The sequence below is a fragment of the Falco punctatus genome (genome assembly GCF_963210335.1).
Source record: "Falco punctatus genome assembly, chromosome: 3".
NCBI classification, from domain to species: Eukaryota; Metazoa; Chordata; class Aves; order Falconiformes; family Falconidae; genus Falco; species Falco punctatus.
In genome coordinates, this window is record NC_137582.1 from 113,178,981 (window position 1) to 113,198,539 (window position 19,559).

The following is a 19,559-nucleotide window of genomic DNA, read 5'->3' on the forward strand; positions in this document are numbered from 1 at the left end:
AGGAGAAACAGAGTGCCACTGATTCATTAGGACTTGCTAATCTGTGATATCATTTGTTGATTCCACCAGATCCAATCCCCATCTCATGACTTCCTCCACTGTTGCCATGGCACTGTACATAAACACTGCAGACTCCCAGCCCTGAGCAGGTCATTTGTTTCAAATATTCCATGCAGCTGGAACACAAGCCTGTTTGGGTGTCTGGAGCTAAGCATGAACTAATTTCTCAGACTTCTGCACCAGCCCCACCTTATGCACCCTCCCCAGCTTGCTGCTCTCCCAAACCCCCTCCAGCCATGTTCCCAGCAAAGCAGAGGCAGCCTTCCACTGAAAGGGAAGGGGAAGCTGACCTTGTCCACAAACAAGCACAAAAAAAGTGTTTCACTGAAGTTCTCCACTACCTGCAGCAAAACAAAACTGATGATCATTGAATATGCTGGATATTTAGGCTTAGGATCTACAGTTGTCTTCTACATGTGGGGAAAAAAAAAAAAACCAAACCAAAAACCCAACAAGATTAAGACATCCAAAATTACAAAATATTCTTGCCCTGACTGGAGACAAAGACAAGAAACCACTTTTTAAGCTCTCCTCACCCAGTACCTTTATAAGGCAGTTCACGAGCATACCTCTGAGCTCTAGTTTCCCCTCACATATTGTAGTGCTTATGTCAACTGGTAAGTTTGGTTTCCACACACAAGTTGGTAGCTGCAGAGAAGACAGAAAAAGTGTGTGGAGGGGAGGTGGAATTAAGGCTGTTGTAACTGACAAAAGTACAAAGTCATCTCATTTCCAGTCAGTTTGGAGAGGCTTAACTGTTGATACAATGTGACAGCATCTCTGTTGTACAGGTTGGAAGCAGAGGAGACAAAATCAACCAGCAAGCAAGCAGTTTGTACTCCACAAACTATATATATAATCCATGTCTCCTCACAGCCTAGAAATGAAGCCTCTTGTGCAAATAGATTTCAAAATACATGATAACACAGCAACTTATAGCAGTTGGTAGGGAATGACCAAAAACTAATACCAAGTGACTTGAGCTAAATGAAGTTCATGACTTGAAGAAATTACCCTGAACACACTGAAATTAGCCAATTTCTCAAGCACACAATACAAGAATGACTGTCAGCCTAACCTGCCACAGCACCTTCTGCAATTAACTGTGCTGTTCTGCTGGCTAGGCATCCCCTTAGCCCTCACTATTTTGTTTTGCTTTCTTCTATCCATCATCTCCCTTCCGAAGTAAAAGGGGCAGTCAGGTATCAGCACAAAGTAGTAGTAGGTTAGTGGTTTCTTTTCATATGAGCTTTCCTGGAAGAAGAAGAAGAGTTATTTGCTATCATCTAGGAGTGAAATTTGCAAACCTACACAATGCTTCAAGTTTGCCAATGTAACCAGAGCCCTGCCTACTGAATCTACTCAAATCTATTTGAAAAAAAAAAAAAAAAGTATTATGGTTTAACAAGTCAGTTGTCAGCCAAGTTAAATTAAGAAATGAAGGCTGCTGTCTCACAGACTACATTCAACCCCATCCGGAGCAGCCATTTTTAGGCACTAGTGGCAGCTGCACAAGATCTCAGGAAACTGCCATTACAGCCTACCACCTGTACACACCTTTCAGATGCCAGCTTTAAATGGTTATTCTTCCAAGCAGAGAAGAGGTCACAACAGCCCTTGTTTTACTTGTTTGGCCTGGCTTCTTGGGAATAAGCTCACCATTCATGTAGAAACTCAATATAAAGAACTCTGTTTCATGCAAAAACAGCCCAACATCAAGTAATATTTAATAAAGTTTATTAGGTTACTGAGCATTATCTACAGTCATAAAATAGAAAGTCAAAATTTAAAACTGTACAAAGCTATGTACTGGTGAAGTGAGAAGATATTGAAGCAATGGAGCACAAAGAGCATAAGTCAGGAGAACACAGCTGCTTCCCTGGAATTCTGGAAGACACTGGTTCAAGTTGAAGGCAACCAAGTAGGGCTCCATACACACCAAATTTTCTTGTGTCCCACCCTGTAACAGAAACTGGTACAAACCCCTACATTAAAAAAACATAATATTAGATTAAAAAGGGGCACATCATACCCCACCCAGTCTTGGCACCAATTCTGTGCTTAAAAAATATACTATGCAAGTAGTTTACTTGAAAAAAGGTACCCTACAGCAGCTGTTTAAATCATGTTCTTTTACATACACCACAAATATATATATATTAACATTTTCAACAACTAAACTCATTTGTACCTACACAGAACCAAAGGGATAACTCAAGAGCAAAAACCAACCACACAAATGATTTTCAAGACAAAGAAATGTGCAAAATAACCCCAGAAAGGCAGCATAGTGACCTGTGGTGAGGTCAAGAGAGCAGCTCCTGCTAGTAAAGGAGTGTCATCCTCTTAACTTGGCTACTGAGGTGAGAATCTATTTGGGCTGTGCTGATTTTGCCTGACCTGCTTATCCTGTTTATTGCAGTTCTCTCCTGCCCCCCAGCTCTGGAGAGGTTCACTTTTTTCTTGCTGTACCTGAAGATCATCCCACTGGCCTCTGTTAAAGTCTTGTAAGTTACATTCTGCAGCAATCACCTTGATTTCTCATCTGCTGATGGTACTTCTGCAGCCACACTGCTACCACCTTCTCTGGGACAACTTCCCACCCCCAAGCAAGAAATAGCCAACTATTCCTGCTGCACAGTTAGAGATTATGGCAAAGTCCTATGACAGAACAAAGCCTGGTTTGGATGACTTTAAGCAGCTTATCTAAGAGAATTCCCTGGCAGTGCCATTAGAGAAACATTAGTATGTTTCTCTAAAGCCTTAACTTGAAACAGGCTATACAGAAAGCAGACCTAAGATGGCAGGACCTGTAACTGTGTAACAAGTCTCAGCTCATACAGCCCGTCTCAGCCAACTGCAGAAGTCCATCCCTTCCCTGTCCTCACATTGGCAAGGGGCCTTTGATCCCAGACTAAAACTTACAGTTTTAAGTCAGAAGTAGGCAAGTCATGACACAGTATGATTGCTCAATCAACGGAGTCAAACCCACTAAGAAGAGGCAGAACAGAGAACACAACAGGAGAATGGAGAAAACAGTGCTGATAAGCAAGAAAGCAGGATTCACTATCTAGGAAACAGCATTAGACCATGATGAGAAGTCCTGGCAGAGATACAGACAACAGCAACATAACCACCTTCCCCAAATTTAGAAACATCCTGGTGGAAAGGTTCTTTGTTTTGGTGTTTCAGGGTTGAGGTTTGGTAGTGTTTTTCTGTTTGTTTTTAAAAACTCAGCAATTAATTCTTCTTGGATTCCAGACTCTTCCCAACTCTGCTGGCCACCCCATGCCTTTGCATTCTTAGAACACAGTCTTAAAATTTCCACTCCTAATACCTTTCCCCAAATTATGTTCTTCCCTTTAGCTGGCATAGGAAAATCATTCACTCCTAGGCTGTAAAACCCAAAGAGTGCAGTACGGCCTTTTCTCAGGATAAGCACAGAAGCACAAAGCTTCTGTAAGTGTTCTTTTTGTAGGTGTGCTGGGGAAGTGACTTCCAAAGAACAAACCACTCAGCTGTGAAACAAGGATTACTTAAGAACTTGCCAATAAGGGTACATTGAGACTTAAGCAGTGGCAGGAATACTTTGGCCAAGGAGTTCCAACAGTAGTGATGACACAAGGTGGAGAACCCATTGCTCAGTGGGTCAGCTCTGACATTTTGCCTTGGTTCCAACTCTCTATCCTTGAACATGAAGGTCATTGGTAGAGCAGGTAACTCTTGAGGGAGGCTGGCAAGGGCAGTGTAGGGATCTCATTCAGTCTTTCCTTGCCCAGAGCAAGCCTCACAGCTCGCCGACACAAGTCCATCAAAGGCAGTGGTTCAGCTGGGAAAAAGAGACCCAAGACATTAATACTCATTTTGCTCATTCTAAAAATCCCCCCCCCCCCAAAAGATTAGGCAAGAAAAGTGAACACCCGGCATGTTTGCAGGGCCAAGCCATTGAGCATTCACATATCAGCAACTTCAGCTCATAAAATACACAGGCAGAGCATGATGTTTCTGTAGAGGTTATTTAAGCCATATATGTGCATGAACAGAAAAAAATACTGGTCCGCTAATGCAAGTTTCCCAAATGCAACAGCATTCAAGTGCATCTTACTGTAGTATCCAAAAATTTTTGCAGGAGATTCATTGACATAAAAGAATGCAGTAAACGGCCTGATAGCATCATGTGGCACAGGTACCCAGAAAGTACCATGATTTCTCCCATACAGTAGTGTTAACAGCTGTCAGCTCCTTTATTTGTACTACATACCTCCCATGAAAAACAAAGCCATCTGTCAAAGCTTCATGTCACCACTTGTATTCTGACACTTTCCATTAGAGGATTCCCTCCTGTGTCATAAACCTGGGGAAGATTTAAGCCTTTGGCTATCTTTTTTTCAACCTGTACTTACAAACACTGAAGATAATACTAGTTTTTCAGGAACGGCATATGGGGTCCTTTGATGCTGAAGAGTCATTCATAACATACAGGGGGACTAAGGTCAAAGCAAGAGTTAACACTGTCACAGCTGCACAGAAGGAAGATACAGATTAGTTTCTCACAGCTTCTGTTGCCAAGTCTGTCAAAGCTCACCTCTACACAGCATGCTGCTCAAGCCTAAGGGGTTTCTCCTCCCCTAGAGAGGGCTAACATGAAGACATACCAAATCAAGCAGATAACTGGACATCCTTCTAACAGCCTGAGGGCTCAGCATGCACCATTAGAAAGCTTCCTTTACAGACATCTTGGGCTGAACACAGGCACCTAAAAACATGCACAGGAATGGAAGTTTGGCTGAGAAGCTGCAGTTTTCAGGAACCTCGACAGATGCCAACAGCTCTAGCTTCCACTACTACAAGCCAAATTAATCTGACTGTTCATACAGCTGTTTTTAACAGCCGAGAGACAGGGAAAGCTTACTTTTTCTGAGCATGGTCATGTTATCGCATTATTTTTTATTTTTTTTACAGGAATTCTTGCCATCAGTAAGGTGGATACAAGTCCCTTTGCTTACAGCTAACATTGAAAAGTTAGAACAGGGGAGTGTTGTCAGTAACCTCTGACCAGGCCAGTCCTGATTCTACTTTGGAAAAAGCAAGCAATCATATTGCTCCATGTAGGAAACACTTCCATTGAGAAGTGAAGATAGATAATTTTTATCTAACTTTTGGCAAAACGCCTGTGAGAAGAAGAGTTTGTTAGCTGAAGAGAGACTTGGTAACATAGGCAAGAAACACATGCACTTTAATTGGTCTGTCACCTCCTGAAGTTAGCAGCCAAAGCTGAACTAATGCCCTATTTCCCCCCTCTCCTTCCCTGCTATGGATACAAGCTATTATCTGCTCCAGGGGAAGCTGCAGTAGAACGTTTTTTCTAGAAGTTTTCCCAGTGCTTCCAACATCAGTTATTCCTGAGGAATCATACCTCGCTCTGCACACCTCTGTTGCACTGATAGCTGGGTGGAGAGCAAACAGATCTATCAGGGCAGTGCTGTTGCTTCCCAAGCACCATCATTTGTCATACATGTTCTGCACACAGGTGAAAGCATGGCTGCACTCAGCCCAAGGCTCTGCTGGTCCTACCTGCTCCTGATCTACTTCAAGATCCATGCTGCCTCTTCTGTAGGGACAGGTCTCTACAGCTAGACTGCATGTCTCAGCTCTGGCTGGGATACTGCCAGACAAGCCTACCACTGGCAGCACTCTGTTGGCACTTCCCAATGTAGCTTATTCTTAAGCCACCGGGGTACAAAGGCTGTCCCAATTCCTCCTGCAGCATATGGAGATAGCTGGGACAGAGGCATCATCTAGCCAGCATCCCAGAGGATGCAGGACCCTGATCTTCAAAGCCTACAGATGTTACCATAACAAACGCATTCCAGTTTAATGGCCTTAAAAGAGGATCTTCTTCCCACAGAGATTAAGAACAAGTACTTTGTCCTCACCTTGTTTGCACTGATAACCCAGCCTGACAGGAGACCCCCAGACCAAAAGAGAAAGCACACACATATCTGACCTCCTTCCATTCACAAGCACTACAATCCCTGGACAGTGTTGCTACTGAACACTCATAAGCAGTTAGAGCCAGACACCTTCTGTCTATCTGTGCCAAAAGAGCATCCTGTCATTCCTGGCCTTGTGCCCACAATTCACTCCTATGCTGAGAACACATTACAACCAAATCCAATACTGGAGGTGGCCTTGCTAAGTGCAGTTCTGTGCCAACAACTCCACAGACTTGCTGGCTTTGAGGGGAGCTGCAGCTTTTGGCTTTGACCATTCCCTTTACAAAAACCTAGTTACTGGAGCTGTTATTCCGTAAGCTGCTGGGGCAGAATGAGCTAGGCTTCTTTCTTTTGGTGAGAAAATGCTCTGCCAAGAGCTCTCTCATGGTCTTGCCGAGTTGAAGCATATTTCTCAAAGCACTTGTGGATTTTTCTCCCATCCCTTTGCAAGGCTTTCCTGGTTATTCTGACAGCTCAGTTTTTGATGCCCAGTGTCAGCCTTGCTGTGCCTCATGTCACCAGTGCCAGGGGTTTGCCATGGCTGGCCTAGCATTAGAACACGCCCTAAGCACAAATAAGAGAGCCCAGTATGCCATAGCCTTTGGGCAGATACTGTTGTGGAATGCAGGGAGCACACTACTCCTTTTATATCAATACTGCCAAATTTATTGCGCTAACAACATAAATCCAGATTTTAATCTGCTTCCTTCACCCTACCCAGAGAACTGAGTCACAGTATGGCCCCATGGGAATTTCTGACTATGAGAGATAACAGACCCTAGCACACTTGGACAGCCAAATTTATTACTAAGCTTAGCTACAGATTGATGTCCCTATTAGTAAAAGGCCTGGCATGCAAGTTGGGCTGGCTATAATATCCAGCCCCACACTGGAAATGAGTACAACCTGTCCTGAAAGCAGCTGAGAAGCGAGGTACTTATTTTTTTGAAAGATGAGACATTCCCACTTCCCTACATAGGGACAGATCTTCCCACTCTTGCCTACAAGGGATTTTAAAAGTCCCTTCATTAGCCATTTAAGGAAGGTGATTGTCCCTCAGACTGTTTCCTGTGAAGAGGCAACAGGATTATGTTGCCAATAATGCAACTGTCAGAAGGACATACCCACTAATACTCTAGTAGCAATACAGAAAGGTTTGTTGCCTCTGGACAGGACTGGTATCAACTTCTACTGTACTACCTCCCCAAACCCTGCTTGCTCCCTGTAGTGCTTTGGTAACAATACATGTTTACAGCCAAACAAACTTTTTGAATGGCCTATTACGGATCTGGCACTGTATCTGGCAATCCTTCCGCTGACACGAAATCCTCACCTCTAGAAAAATGGAAACCCTCTCCAGGATGGTCTAGCAAGCCTGCACACTTAAGTAGCACACAGATCTATGCTGCTAGAACAAATACAGAGAGTTATACTCACGGTCAAGTCCATTCAAGTAGCACATCCGTATTTCACAGTGTCCCCACACTGCGCTTACCACTGGATATAGCTTTTTCCCTTTGAGTCCCCGAAAGGCAACACCCATGTATTGCCCATCTACAATGAAGCTCAGCGTCCCATCATCCATGTCCAGAACCACCAGGAAGGAGTCCGGCACAATGAAAGTTTCATCTGGTTCTAAGAAGGCAGGATAGGTTTTACTTGGCTGGTTCTTGCCATCATGGTACAGTCTGTTGCGCCCAAGGTCCCACCCCCAAGATTCATGGTTATTTCCTACAAGCGTCGTGTACCCTACTGAATGTAAAGGGGCATCTGCTGTTGCCACCCCAACCACAGCGTGCGTGCCTCGCTGCCTCATTGCCCACGTGATCTGCCACACATGCAGTCCTCGTGTATATCCCACTTTGCCTCTGATGGCATCTGTACTCTGAGCCACCGGATGCCGGTGAAATATGAGTTTGTCATCCTCTTTCACAAATACATTCAGCGAGCGATCATCATTGTTCCATGAATGCAGTAACTGGACTTCATATGATACTGGAGGCATGTCCAGTAGCAAGTCCAGACGTGTGGGTTTGCTGTAGTCAAGTCCTTGGAGTTCCTGTTTCAGTGGCCTGTATACAGGGTCCCTCATATCCACAGTCTTTATCCCACCTGTGACCTTCTGACCCATTGTGTGTTCTGATTTTGCCTGTTTATAGGCTCCCAAGGCAAACTCATCGATTTACCCAGCCTCTCCTGCTGTCATTCAGCCCTTCAGAAAAGGTTGCTGGAGACCTCGTCAAGATGCACACCAATCAGTATTGCCTAATGGATAGACAATAAAAACAAGAGAAAAGTTAAACATTAGCACATACAGCCTTGCATGCAACATTTACAGAGCGCAGTTCTAATCTGTTTTTTCCTGACAACTTGTCCTTACTTTCCACCAGCAAGTAAGGGTAATACATGCTACTTATGCAGTATACCTGGCATACCAAAGATAACATATAGATCAAATAGATGGGCATTAGAAACATAGTACCTCCTTCAGAAAGGCACTTTAATTTCTGGTTCTTTTTCTACATAAGGTATAGATTCAGCTACCAGAGCTCATCTTCTCTTTACAGTGAATGCACTGCTCCTTATTACTGCATCACTAAACCTTAGGAGAGCACATCTGTATTTAGGCTCCCTCCAGCAAACCTTGCTTTTACATCATGAACACCTATATGTTGTCCAGGCTGGAAGATTTGAGATAAGTTTATTCAAGGCAGAACCTGGTACTAAGTAATGCTCAAGACTTAAATTTTCTCCCCGACTGTCTTCAGGGGTAGGACTGAACACAAGTGTCTTGTACAGGCATAATTTTGTCTGGTGTCCCAGCCCTAGTTCATACCACAAGGTCAGGCTGAGCAAGACATCCCAGCAAAGGCCCAGGCTGCCCAGTGGTGTTCACTGCTCCAGCTCCTTCCAACCACCACAGAGAGTTTCTTCTCTTGCCAAAGCCACCTCTATAGATATCCACAATGGAGCCAAAACACACAAGACATTAAATACTTAACAGTCCAAACAGCTTCAGTCAGTTTCTCAATGACAGACCTGAGTTTACAATTGCATTGTCTTTGGACCCTGTAGTAACATGCTACAGCTGACTAGTAGCGAGAGATTGGTTTATATAGATAACTGCTCTGCAAAGCTTTCATCTAAGCTGCCCCTATCAGCAAAGAGTGGCATTACTGAATGTCTCCTCCTCCTGCTCTACACAGGTTGGAACTAGCCTTCAGAATGCAAAACATTCATAAGTATAGCTTCCACTATAAGGAAGGGAAAGCAAGCTGCATTTCAGGAGGGATGTATTTGTGTTCCAGCTCAAGAGAAGGATTGCAGACTGGCAAGTACAACAGGCACTACAAACAGGCTTAGTACCTGCAATATTTTTGCAGGGTCCAAAAAAAGTTTATCCATGTAACACACTGAAGTAGTTACTTTGTGTTCTCCCAGCTGGTATTCCAGTGCTTCCTTTGCAGTGCTCCTAGAACCAACAGATACTAGATGAAGACAACTAAACTGCAGCCTTCCTGTTTTGGCTGGTATTTGTAAGTGAAAGTTCTTGGGGAACCTCTAGGATGTAAGCATCCCCTAGAGTAAAGGCTACATACTGCAGAGACATAGACAAGTATTGCCTGTTGTTGTTACCCAGCCATAAACAGTTTTCTTCCCTCAGCACCAACAGTTCCAAAAGAGAAAAAGAACTGGGCACAAACCATCTCCCAGTAACAGTGATCAAAAGGTAAAAGCAGGCAATAATAATGAAAGCTTCTCCATCTGGCAAGTTACAAGCTTTCCACAGATCAGCTAGCAAAGCAGCTAGCAGCCATTGATACAGGTTTGAAGAGATTAATTCTCTTCAACCCCGCTAGAGCCTTGCTAAGTACCTTGGAGGCCTGACTGCAAGGCCAAAACAGCAGACAAAAACCTGCTTGGTCCTGCCTTGGGGAAACCCACTCCAACATCTGTCTGTACTAATCGGCCCCACTGAATTGCTACAGTCAAGAGAGCAGATAAACCTGCTGTATGGTTTCTTTCATATGAGCAGCTTCAGTTGGGGCAGCTTCTCTTCTCCAATAGGAAAAGAATCCTCAGCTTCAGACAATAGTCCAGGGGAAGGAGCAAGATTCTTCTTAAAGTTTAGCAGTTTTCCTTCCAAATTTCAGAGAAACTTCTAAAAAGTTTAAACCAGCTTGGCTTGAGATACTAACTCATTTCACATACCTCTCCTCCAGCACTGCATCCACTGAAGTGTCTCTGCTTTCACTCAGCAACACAAACAACGCTCTCTAAGACAGCTGCCAAACTGGGGGCAGTGATTAGAATTAGAAGTGGGACTGGAGCGAACTAGCTTTCTAAGAAAAAAAAAAGTTATTTTAACATTTCCTGAAGTGAGGCAATCACACAGGGCTCCTGCCAGCTACAGTCACAACAGTTACTCACAACCGAGGACCTCATCTGGCATAAAAAAAAATAGAGCATGTATCAGATCTGTTTTAAAAATAACGTTACTGAACATAAGCTGCAAGGCTTCAGCTAGAAGATGACAGGGAAGCCTCACATATGCTCCGAGTTAGGGATCAATTCACCAGCTTCCCTACAGGTTTCTACTACTAGTCCAGGGTATGCCACTGGAACAGTGAGCTCAAAGTCTTGCAGGTCTTCAGTAAAGAGAGACAAGACTATTTTTCTTTTCCTTCCCTTTTTTTGAAGCACAGAGAAAAATGTTTGAGGTTCTTCAAAAGTCACATTACTAGGCAGCAGTATAACTATTTCAAACTAAACAGTGCCGTACATCTGAGGTCCCTGAAAAAAACAACTGCTATTAAATAAGGTCTCATAATTATCAGCTGGCAAGGTAACTGAGACATCCTGCAAGTTAAGTACCATCCACAAGATCAAAACAAATCCTGAGTTACATAAGCCAGCTGGTGGACAGCTGAAAATAAGCAAGTAACAGCCAAACCCTTTGAGGTATAGCGCAGTCGCTGGATGCAGTGCAAACACATTTAGTTGTTCTGCCCCACAGCTCAGGTGTTGAGCTCAAGTGTTTCCATGACAGACACTCCCAGCCTCTAAAGGCACATGCTCCATTGCTCCCTAAGCCTAAGGAACAGCTGATCCCAAGAATAAGCCAATACAGACATGTGCCGAGCTGCTGGTATACAAGTTCAAGCACTCTGCTGCAACTGTCTTTCACAGACTTTGTAGAATCCTACAAACCCACCTAGTAAGTTGCTTGATCTGCTTTTTCAACTCGGCACGTGTATTGCACACAGTTATTCAAGCGTTTGACAGCAGCTCCTCCCAATCATCCTCCTGTCCCACCTTTAAGCCCTCATGCCTGTGTTTACTGAAGTTCTCAGTTCTATACTTAAAATTTGACACCAACTCTGTTATGGAGAGATTTGTGAAATCACTTTAGCAGGTGTCTTCCCTGGGAAAGGCACACTAATGCTGACCAGAAGCAATGATGTTTAAAAAGTTTCAGCCTAAGTCATTTGCTCAGGCTGGGATAAAGAATCAGGCTGCTGTGACAGGACTGAGCCATGTGGCATTTCTACAGAAGGCACCACCTTCAGAACCACCTGGCATTCCCTCCCCTACAGTATATGGACAAAGGCTGTCATCAAGGCACTGGCTAAAGCACACTTTGAAGTCTACAAGCAAATTCACCTGTTGCAACTTTGATTAGGATCAAAGAACAAAACATTGGCAGGAGAAGGAGAGGCAGAGGCTTCCCGAGAGCTGTACACTACATGCAACACCACCACATAAGCAGCAAGAACTAAAACTAAGCAGACTGCAGGAGTGTTGGTGCAAACTGCTTCAAAGCACAAGATGCTCAAGTATGAGTACAACTCTGTTCTTCATCAGCAAAACAATGCCTTGTTCTTTGTGACTGTTTTCATCATACTTCCGTCAAGGCTGCTGCACTAGAAGAGGAATCACCACAGTGAAAGGCAGCACAGACTTTTGAAGCACGTGGACTAGGATACTGTCTCACTGCTTGCTCCAAGGAGAAAGAAGCCTTTCCTTAGCACAAGCAGCACTCATCACTTGCGTTAGTTATGACTTCCCAGGCAGAAAAGGACAATGACCAGAATAAAGAAGAGAAAGGGGGAAAGACGGGAAAAGATTGGAACAGAGGGGTCTATTAGAGTGAGCACAAGTCAAATACTGAGCACCATATGCCAAGATTTAATGTAATAACTGTAAAATGACTCCTTATTAGGGCAAGGCAATGATTCCTGCTCAGAGCTGGCTCCACTGCTCCTGGCACTAGCTTGGTCTAGAACTGCAGAGTGGCACCTTGCCCTACAGTCAGGAAGCACAATTATGCTCTCATTTGTTAAAAGGAAAAACCTCTTCATGCACAAGACAATACAGGCACTTTCCCTCAGCAGGAGAGGCACAGAAAAGCATACCCTCTTAAATTAATGGATTAACGCCCTGGGCAGCTTGATATGAGACACAGCTAGCCCTAAATAAAAAGACATACTAGCAAATTAGCTACTTCAAAACCTTTGAACTGTTGCAGGTTTAAGCACAAATGTAAGCACTGAAAGTGCTTTTATCTATTGTATCACAGCTCACACTTGCTGCAATCCTGCTCTGCTTTATAAACATCAGTTCACCCCCATGATGCTCTGTTCTGCTCCCATGCTATTTTCAGTCTTATTGTTAACCTTCTAAGCTTAAAAGCTTTGGAACAAAGTTAGAATGTCTCAGAGAAAAATGTTCACTGCTATTTTCAGTGAGAATTAGATCTCCCCTCCGTTTAGCTCTTCAGAGCAAGTAGGCAATTTGCCATTCTAGAAAGACACGCCAAGTTTCAAAACAACTGCTTGCTGCAAATAGATCAAGGCAGGAGACAGCAAAGGCATTTCAATGGAAGGTGTCAAAGTCCCTGCTGCTGAATGGGGAGGACGCAGCTTTGCTGAGAAAAGGAATGTATATGGCAGAGCACAGTTGACATCCAGCTCCCTCTGTGTAGGTATTGACATAGACTAGGCAAAGTAACTGCCTACCACAGACTTCTCCAGCTGAGGCAGTCATCTTTGTTTAGTTCACCAAAATGCTGTGTACAACAATGGAGCCACACTCTGTGCCCATGGCCACATCTACTCCCTTCAATTGACAGGGAACCTCATAAACTGCAGCTAGGCAGATGTCATGCAGGTAGCAGTCTCAAGTATCCACAGCACAGTATTTTGTCCCCCAGTACAAATTCAACAACAGAATCTTGATTTCAGTTACTTTCCCGGTTTCCCCCAAAGCCTAGAGGAGCACCTTGCAAACACGAGGCTAAATAGTGCCCCTTAAACAACTCACACAGCTAGATTAAAAAGTCGTCCACATTCAAAACAAGGCTCCTTATTGCTCCTAGATGATTCAGCTCACTCCTACCCATGCTGGCACTGAAACCCATTCACCTGATCTGAACACACACCAGAAACACAATCCAAACTACCAATACAGTGAACTTAAACCAAAGAATACTCACCCAGTATGCCCTCGTTGTTTATTTGAGGCCAAAAGGCTGTCCCCATGAAAGTTTTATTACACAGTGGGAGGGTGGGAGGTTATTTCAGATAGCTACAACTCAAAGTGACATACAAATTCTAACAGGCTGCTGTGCAGATTTTCAGCTCCATTTGGAAGCAACGTGCACAGCAGCAAGAACCCTCAAAGTCCCAGTCCAGAATTGGCACACAGGGCAAAGTATTAGTACTAGCCACTCAGGAGTCACTGTCACTGCTAGTTCCATTAACCAACCCAGCTCTTGAGCTACCAAACCACTGACAGAGGCTTAGTATAGCATTGATGGTTCACAACTGAAGAGTTCTAGAAGCATTCTCCATGAAACAAGGGGATAGAAAATAATCTTACTGGAAGATGTTTGCAGTTATTTAAGCACCTGTGAGACATTCAGCCACTGAGAACACCCATTTTTGTGAGGTTGAACACTGACAAACCACTTCCAGTTACAAGGTTTACCAGAAAGAAGGACCAGAAACACTTCAGCTACAACAAGTTTGATAACTTTAGTTCAGTAAACCCATGGCTCCTTACAGCTCCTCCCTTGCTCTGTGACTCAACACTTGGAGGGCGCCTGTCCGGAACATCAGTTACAAGAACTGATGAATGCTCTGAAATTCCCCGATTCCTGATCCAGTTTTACTTTAAGTCTGTTTCTTCAAGTCACTTTACTGTGGCTCTTCCTTGGCTCTCCCCTATTTATTGAGTGTACTTTTACAGGTAAGAGGCCAGACCTTTAAACAGCCAGCATACTCTGGGTGCTCTACAGACAACGGATCAGAGCCCTACCATAAAGATTTCCAGCCTAGAACACACCTCAGGAGAAAGAACAAACATATACATTCTGCACATGGTCATTTACTTTTTTACTTTTAGCTGAACTAAAAAATCCCAGACAGTACTAATAAGTGAGGCTAAAGAGCTCATGTAGCTTTGCTCAGGCTTCCATGATTTTACTGGAAAACATTAAGTAAACTTGGTCCATTTTCTTGGGCTGAATGTTCATGCCACAAGCCAACAGACAAAGGAGCTATACTACTCCTAGTTTGCTGACTCACCTGCTGGCAGCAGCTTACCCAGGGTCACCTTTCAAGTCCTTCAAGATACATGCACAATTGCACAACTAGTGTGTCAGGAACTCCCCACACAGAGACCCTTCACAATGCTAGCCACTCTTTAATGTGATCTCTAGAAGCTGCACCTCAACACCAGGTATTTTCCCCATTCTCCTTTGATGGTGCTGAGAACTGATCCCTTGATCACAGACTTTCTGTAAAACCAAGCTAAAATCCAAAATACATCAGCAATACTGCAAACATCTTAACTGGAGCAGACAGAGAACTACCATGGCCTCAAATAGCATTCAAACTTTAGCCCCCAAAGAACCAGAACACCCAATTTTCCCTGGTGTTAACTTCTAGCATCAAAAAATATACCACTTCACTTGCACTGTGTATTTCTGCCTACTGCATAAAGTGGTCACAGGAAGGCTGTGGCACCCCATCCAGCATTTCACCAGCATTCTGGCTTTAGCACCATTCCCATAGCACTAAATATTCATCAAACCTTTTGGGGGGGAGCTCACTCACCTATGTGTTAAAGTTTTCCAGTGCTGTGTTAGTAGAGACCAAGCAGCTACAGAACAGATGACAGGAACAACCGCACTAACAACGTGGTTATAGCTAGTTTCAGAGTGTTGCAATTCTGCTTAGATCAGGGCTGGGCAGGCAACCCTTACTGCACAGCACTGGTTTTGGCAGCGCTGCCAGCCTCACTGCTATCCTGCCCTACACAGAAGGTTGCCACAGGGGCAACTTCCTCAGCCCCACCTACTGGAGCTGAAGCACTTTGGCTCAGCAGGTTTAGCTGTTGGCAGGGCTCTGCAGCCTCCACAGAAAGTGAAACTGTAGTCACTCTGAGATCACAAGAGGTTGGGCAAGAAAGATGGCATGCATCCCAGCAAAAAGGAAAACCTTCCACAGTAAGAGGCCCCTGACAAGTAACTATGCTCAAGATACACCAGGGATGCGGAGAACAAGACCCTTATATTTGGCAATGCTTGATTTACCCAGACTACAAAGTTACAAGCCACCTTGCTAAGTGAATAGCCTCATTCATCTACTACACTGACACCAAGAGATCTGCTCTTCTGTACATGAGGCAGCTAACATAAGCATGCCCATCCCGAGACATACCAAAAAAGGCTTCTGTCCAAGAAAGCCAAAAGCACATCACTGTACAATGCTGCTAGGACTCGTAACCACTGAGAATCAGCTTGTCTGTATGAACACAGCACTCCAATGTTCCCCTCCTAAGAATGATTCAGACAGTTTCTGCAAAAGTCTTCTACCTATTTTTGCTGTGTTGAAAGGTAGTGTGATGAAAGCAGCATGCCCTGTTACACCATGTTATGGAGTGTCTGGTTCTCCGAAGTGAAGCACTGAAGTTACTCAGAACAGCATATCTGAGTAAATTAAAATCTGAAGCAACAATCACCCATTGTCAACTAAGCCACTTAGTAGAAACAGCCTAAAGTTTCCACTGTCCACCTACCCAGCCAGTGCCTGTTAACTGCAGTGCTGCATAATCTAGCAGAAAATACTACTAAGCAACAGGTGAGAGGTTACTTTGCAAAGTATTTGTTCAAGTTGCTTCAGTCATTACAAAAGGAGTTCCACAAGATGCTGCCAGAAATCTTTCCTATTAAAGGCTAGTTACAAACAGTAATTTTGGTTGCAGAGAAACCAAGACATTTCTTTAAATGAAGAATGTGAACTCGGGCTGGTTTTCCTCACAGAGGAAATTTAATGGATGCTTCAGAAAGGTCATTCGACCCTTTACAGCTCTGTATAAGGTAGCTCCCAGGTACCTTATGAATGCCAACTGTGTGTTAAAGACCAGACACAATGTTTACTGAAGGCTCTTCAAAATAGCTTCTCAGAGGCAGATTTCAGCCCTTTGCCTGCTCTGGCAGTGCCATGTTTGGTGGGCGTCCAGTCTTAAAATGGTCAAATATTTGGCGTTAAGTTCTCCTTTCCACTCAGGCCCTGTACTTAGTGACAGGCTCTTCCCTAATAACCCTTCAGAACCACAGTGGAACATGTATTCTTCCACAGCCTCTCCCACTGATGACTAATATGCACTCACAGGCACAGCACTAAGATCAGCATGCCATACTGACATAATGGCTATGTCTACCAGCACAATCCATGATCTTTCATTCATCCCACATACCTGAGCATATGTCATAATATATTGCAGAAAGGATTTTTTCTTAACATGATGCTGGGCCGGAGACTTTCTTTCCTTAAAGGAAAAATGGCAGCAAACTATCTCTTCAGGACCTCTGCTTCCTTGCCTCCTTCAAGGAGAGGAAGCCAGCTAGTAATATGCAGCCACAAAGCAGCTGGGATCAGCTTTTTAGAAGCCTCAGTCACTGCAAGCCATTGTTTTTGGCATGAGGCATTGTTAGTCCATCTTCCTATGGTCAGTCTACCTAGACTAGTACTCTAAAGCAAGTCTTTTGTACCTTTCCCAAAACCACCCTGAGGACACTTGGTCCTCTGTATTTTGAGGACAGCAGCATTAGAAAGACATGTAGATTAAACAACTACTACTGCTGGCTTCAGACCTCTGTGTTACCAACAGCATAGTTTGTCTTTATCCCCTTGTGCGATGTGTCCATTTCCTTTCCACCCTTACCCATGGTCTGTAGCCTTCACAGAGCAAAAGCTGTGTTCAAGTTGGGACAACGATACTCTGGCTAGAAACAGTTCATTTATTGGTAATTTAACATATAGATACGAAAAGGAATGAAGCAGTTTGCTCTGGTTTCCCAGCACGCTAACTGTACAATAGAAGTTTACTTTGAAGACATACCCCTAACATTGCAGAACACTGCCACAAGTGCCTGTACTGCAGAATAAACAGCATATGGCATAAAGAAGGTTACCAAATTGACCATGGGGCCTACGAGAAGCCATTATAAGTGTGCACAGCAAATAGGAGCTGACTGAACAGGCCAGAAAGGCAGCAACTAAAGCTCTTCCCCCATAAGGCAGGATGGAGCCCTGAGCTGACCATCCCGCATTGAACTGACAGCTCTGCATCTTAGCTAAGCACTGAGAAATTCAGCCAGAGTCCCTTCCCCTGTCCCGCAGCTGCAGCACTAGCCTTCCTTAGACCTCTCCCCTCCACTCCTGTAACTTCCTGCTGGTCTAGAACATTTGTTTGTAGCCAGCTGCTGAAGTGCTATTTTCCAGAAGCAACTTTTGAACTCTGTATTCTAGCAAGTATTTACAGGCAGCTGCTACAAACCTAGAAGACTGACCTCATGAACTTGGGTTCCAGATAAGAGTTCAGCATCTGAATCATGCTTTTTAACACACACACACACAACTGGTCACATGCTTAGATGACAGTCAGCTCAGCTAGCAGCCTAACCATTTGCCTGTGGCTCTCAAGTTAACAACACATACAAATGAATTGCAGACATCACTGTTTTAATGCAGAAGTTGTGGACAGGCTATAGTGGGGAAATGCTGCTGACAAAGATCAGTTGTGTCAAGTTCAGCTTGGAGCCATAAATCTGCACTCTAGAAAGATTCTTTTGGAGGAAATAGCAAAACAGCTGTGGTTTGGCAGTTAGATCTGAGCTGAGACAGCACCTGTAAAACTCCACAGAGCTCCCTTCCTCCTGTGGAAAAGGATAGGGAGACATGACAGCAGGGTCAGAAAGCAATGCAGCCACTGCAGATGGAGAGCCTGGAGAAAAACCAGTAAGTTGTTGCAATTACTAAGCCCTTTATGTACAGCCCTATTCTCACTCAAAGTACTTTGCACACCATCATCAGCACAGCCATTCTGGAGCACAAGCTGTTTACAGCCAATGCACTGGTTTGGAGGAGCTTGTGGGAGGCTATAGCACTACACCTGCAAGCACGTTCCACCAGCATAGCAAGTTCTCTGCATGCTTCAGCATGAGGGTACCCATTTAGAGAACAGAGCAGCAGATCAAGTGTCTTCCAGATCAGACAAGACATACTTCCCACACACCAGGTTCTCATCTCAGTCACATTTGGCAAAGTCCTATTTCTTTTAGCTCCTGGTCTCATTTCCAGGCTAGATCTATCAGACAAGTGATGCTTTTCCTCATTGTTTGTGTCAAGAATCCATTTTCTAGGGACGGAGTTTGTTCGTATTGAAATTGAGACTGTTTGATACAACTATGAAGGGTGCTCCCAGGTTGCTTCACTGCAGTCTTTCCCTTAAGAAAAAGGCACTAGTGTCTCAGGGGAGTTTATTCCAAGGTTGAAAAAACTAGGCTAGCATAGATACACCGTGTAAGTCACCTGCAAAAGGCAGTCTATTCACAGCTCTGATTTCTTTACATGCACTCAAAAGATGGCTCTATGATCTGCTCACAGACTAAGTTCTATGGGAAATCACATAAGCAGAGGGAAGAGAGGTCACAGGCAGCCTTTCTTCACCTTACGTAGAGGTTCTTACACCTTTATACCTACCCAGGCACCTTCAATTGATTTTTTTTCCTTATGTTATAGAGACTTTGCATTTAAACAAGCACTGCTTCCAGAGGAAGCCTCACATTCCTGTAAGGTTGAAATCTATGCTTGGCACATTGCAAGCAAGAAATCCCCAGTTTTATAAACAAGCTGCACTTGAAAGACTAGTTTGCAGGACTGAAGTACCAAGTACAATGCCTAACAGTACTTTCCTTACAACTTCCCTGTCCTTTAGCAGCAAACTCCATGCTGCTTTTCTACCATCACACACTTAAAATTAACGAACAGCTCAGTTTAATAATTCTAACCAAGGATTACACTGAGGCTTCTGTTCAGATGCCATATACTATTACCCTTACATAAAAGCTTTGAGAATGGGGCTGTCCTATCCATACAAGGAGCTTAGCAACTCCAAGTCAGCCAAGTGCTAATGCAGCCAGCATGGAAGGGT

At 44.0% G+C, this 19,559-nt stretch overlaps 1 protein-coding gene across 8 annotated transcripts in view; it reads right to left on the reverse strand.

The window, feature by feature from the left end:
• Positions 1 to 1,780: 1,780 nt before the first annotated feature.
• The window catches only part of SPSB1 (splA/ryanodine receptor domain and SOCS box containing 1), a 43,796-nt gene continuing 26,017 nt past the window's right edge, over positions 1,781 to 19,559 (reverse strand). For 3 of the 8 annotated variants that reach the window (XM_080377945.1, XM_080377946.1, XM_080377949.1), the window contains exons 2-3: positions 7,494 to 8,321; positions 1,781 to 3,889 (exon numbers count right to left, since the gene is read on the reverse strand). In XM_080377945.1, coding sequence (XP_080234071.1) covers positions 3,762 to 3,889; positions 7,494 to 8,187 — 822 coding nt within the window. In that variant the 5' untranslated portion in view covers positions 8,188 to 8,321 and the 3' untranslated portion in view covers positions 1,781 to 3,761. The other 5 variants (XM_080377948.1, XM_080377947.1, XR_013926516.1 and 2 more) reach the window with 5 other exon arrangements.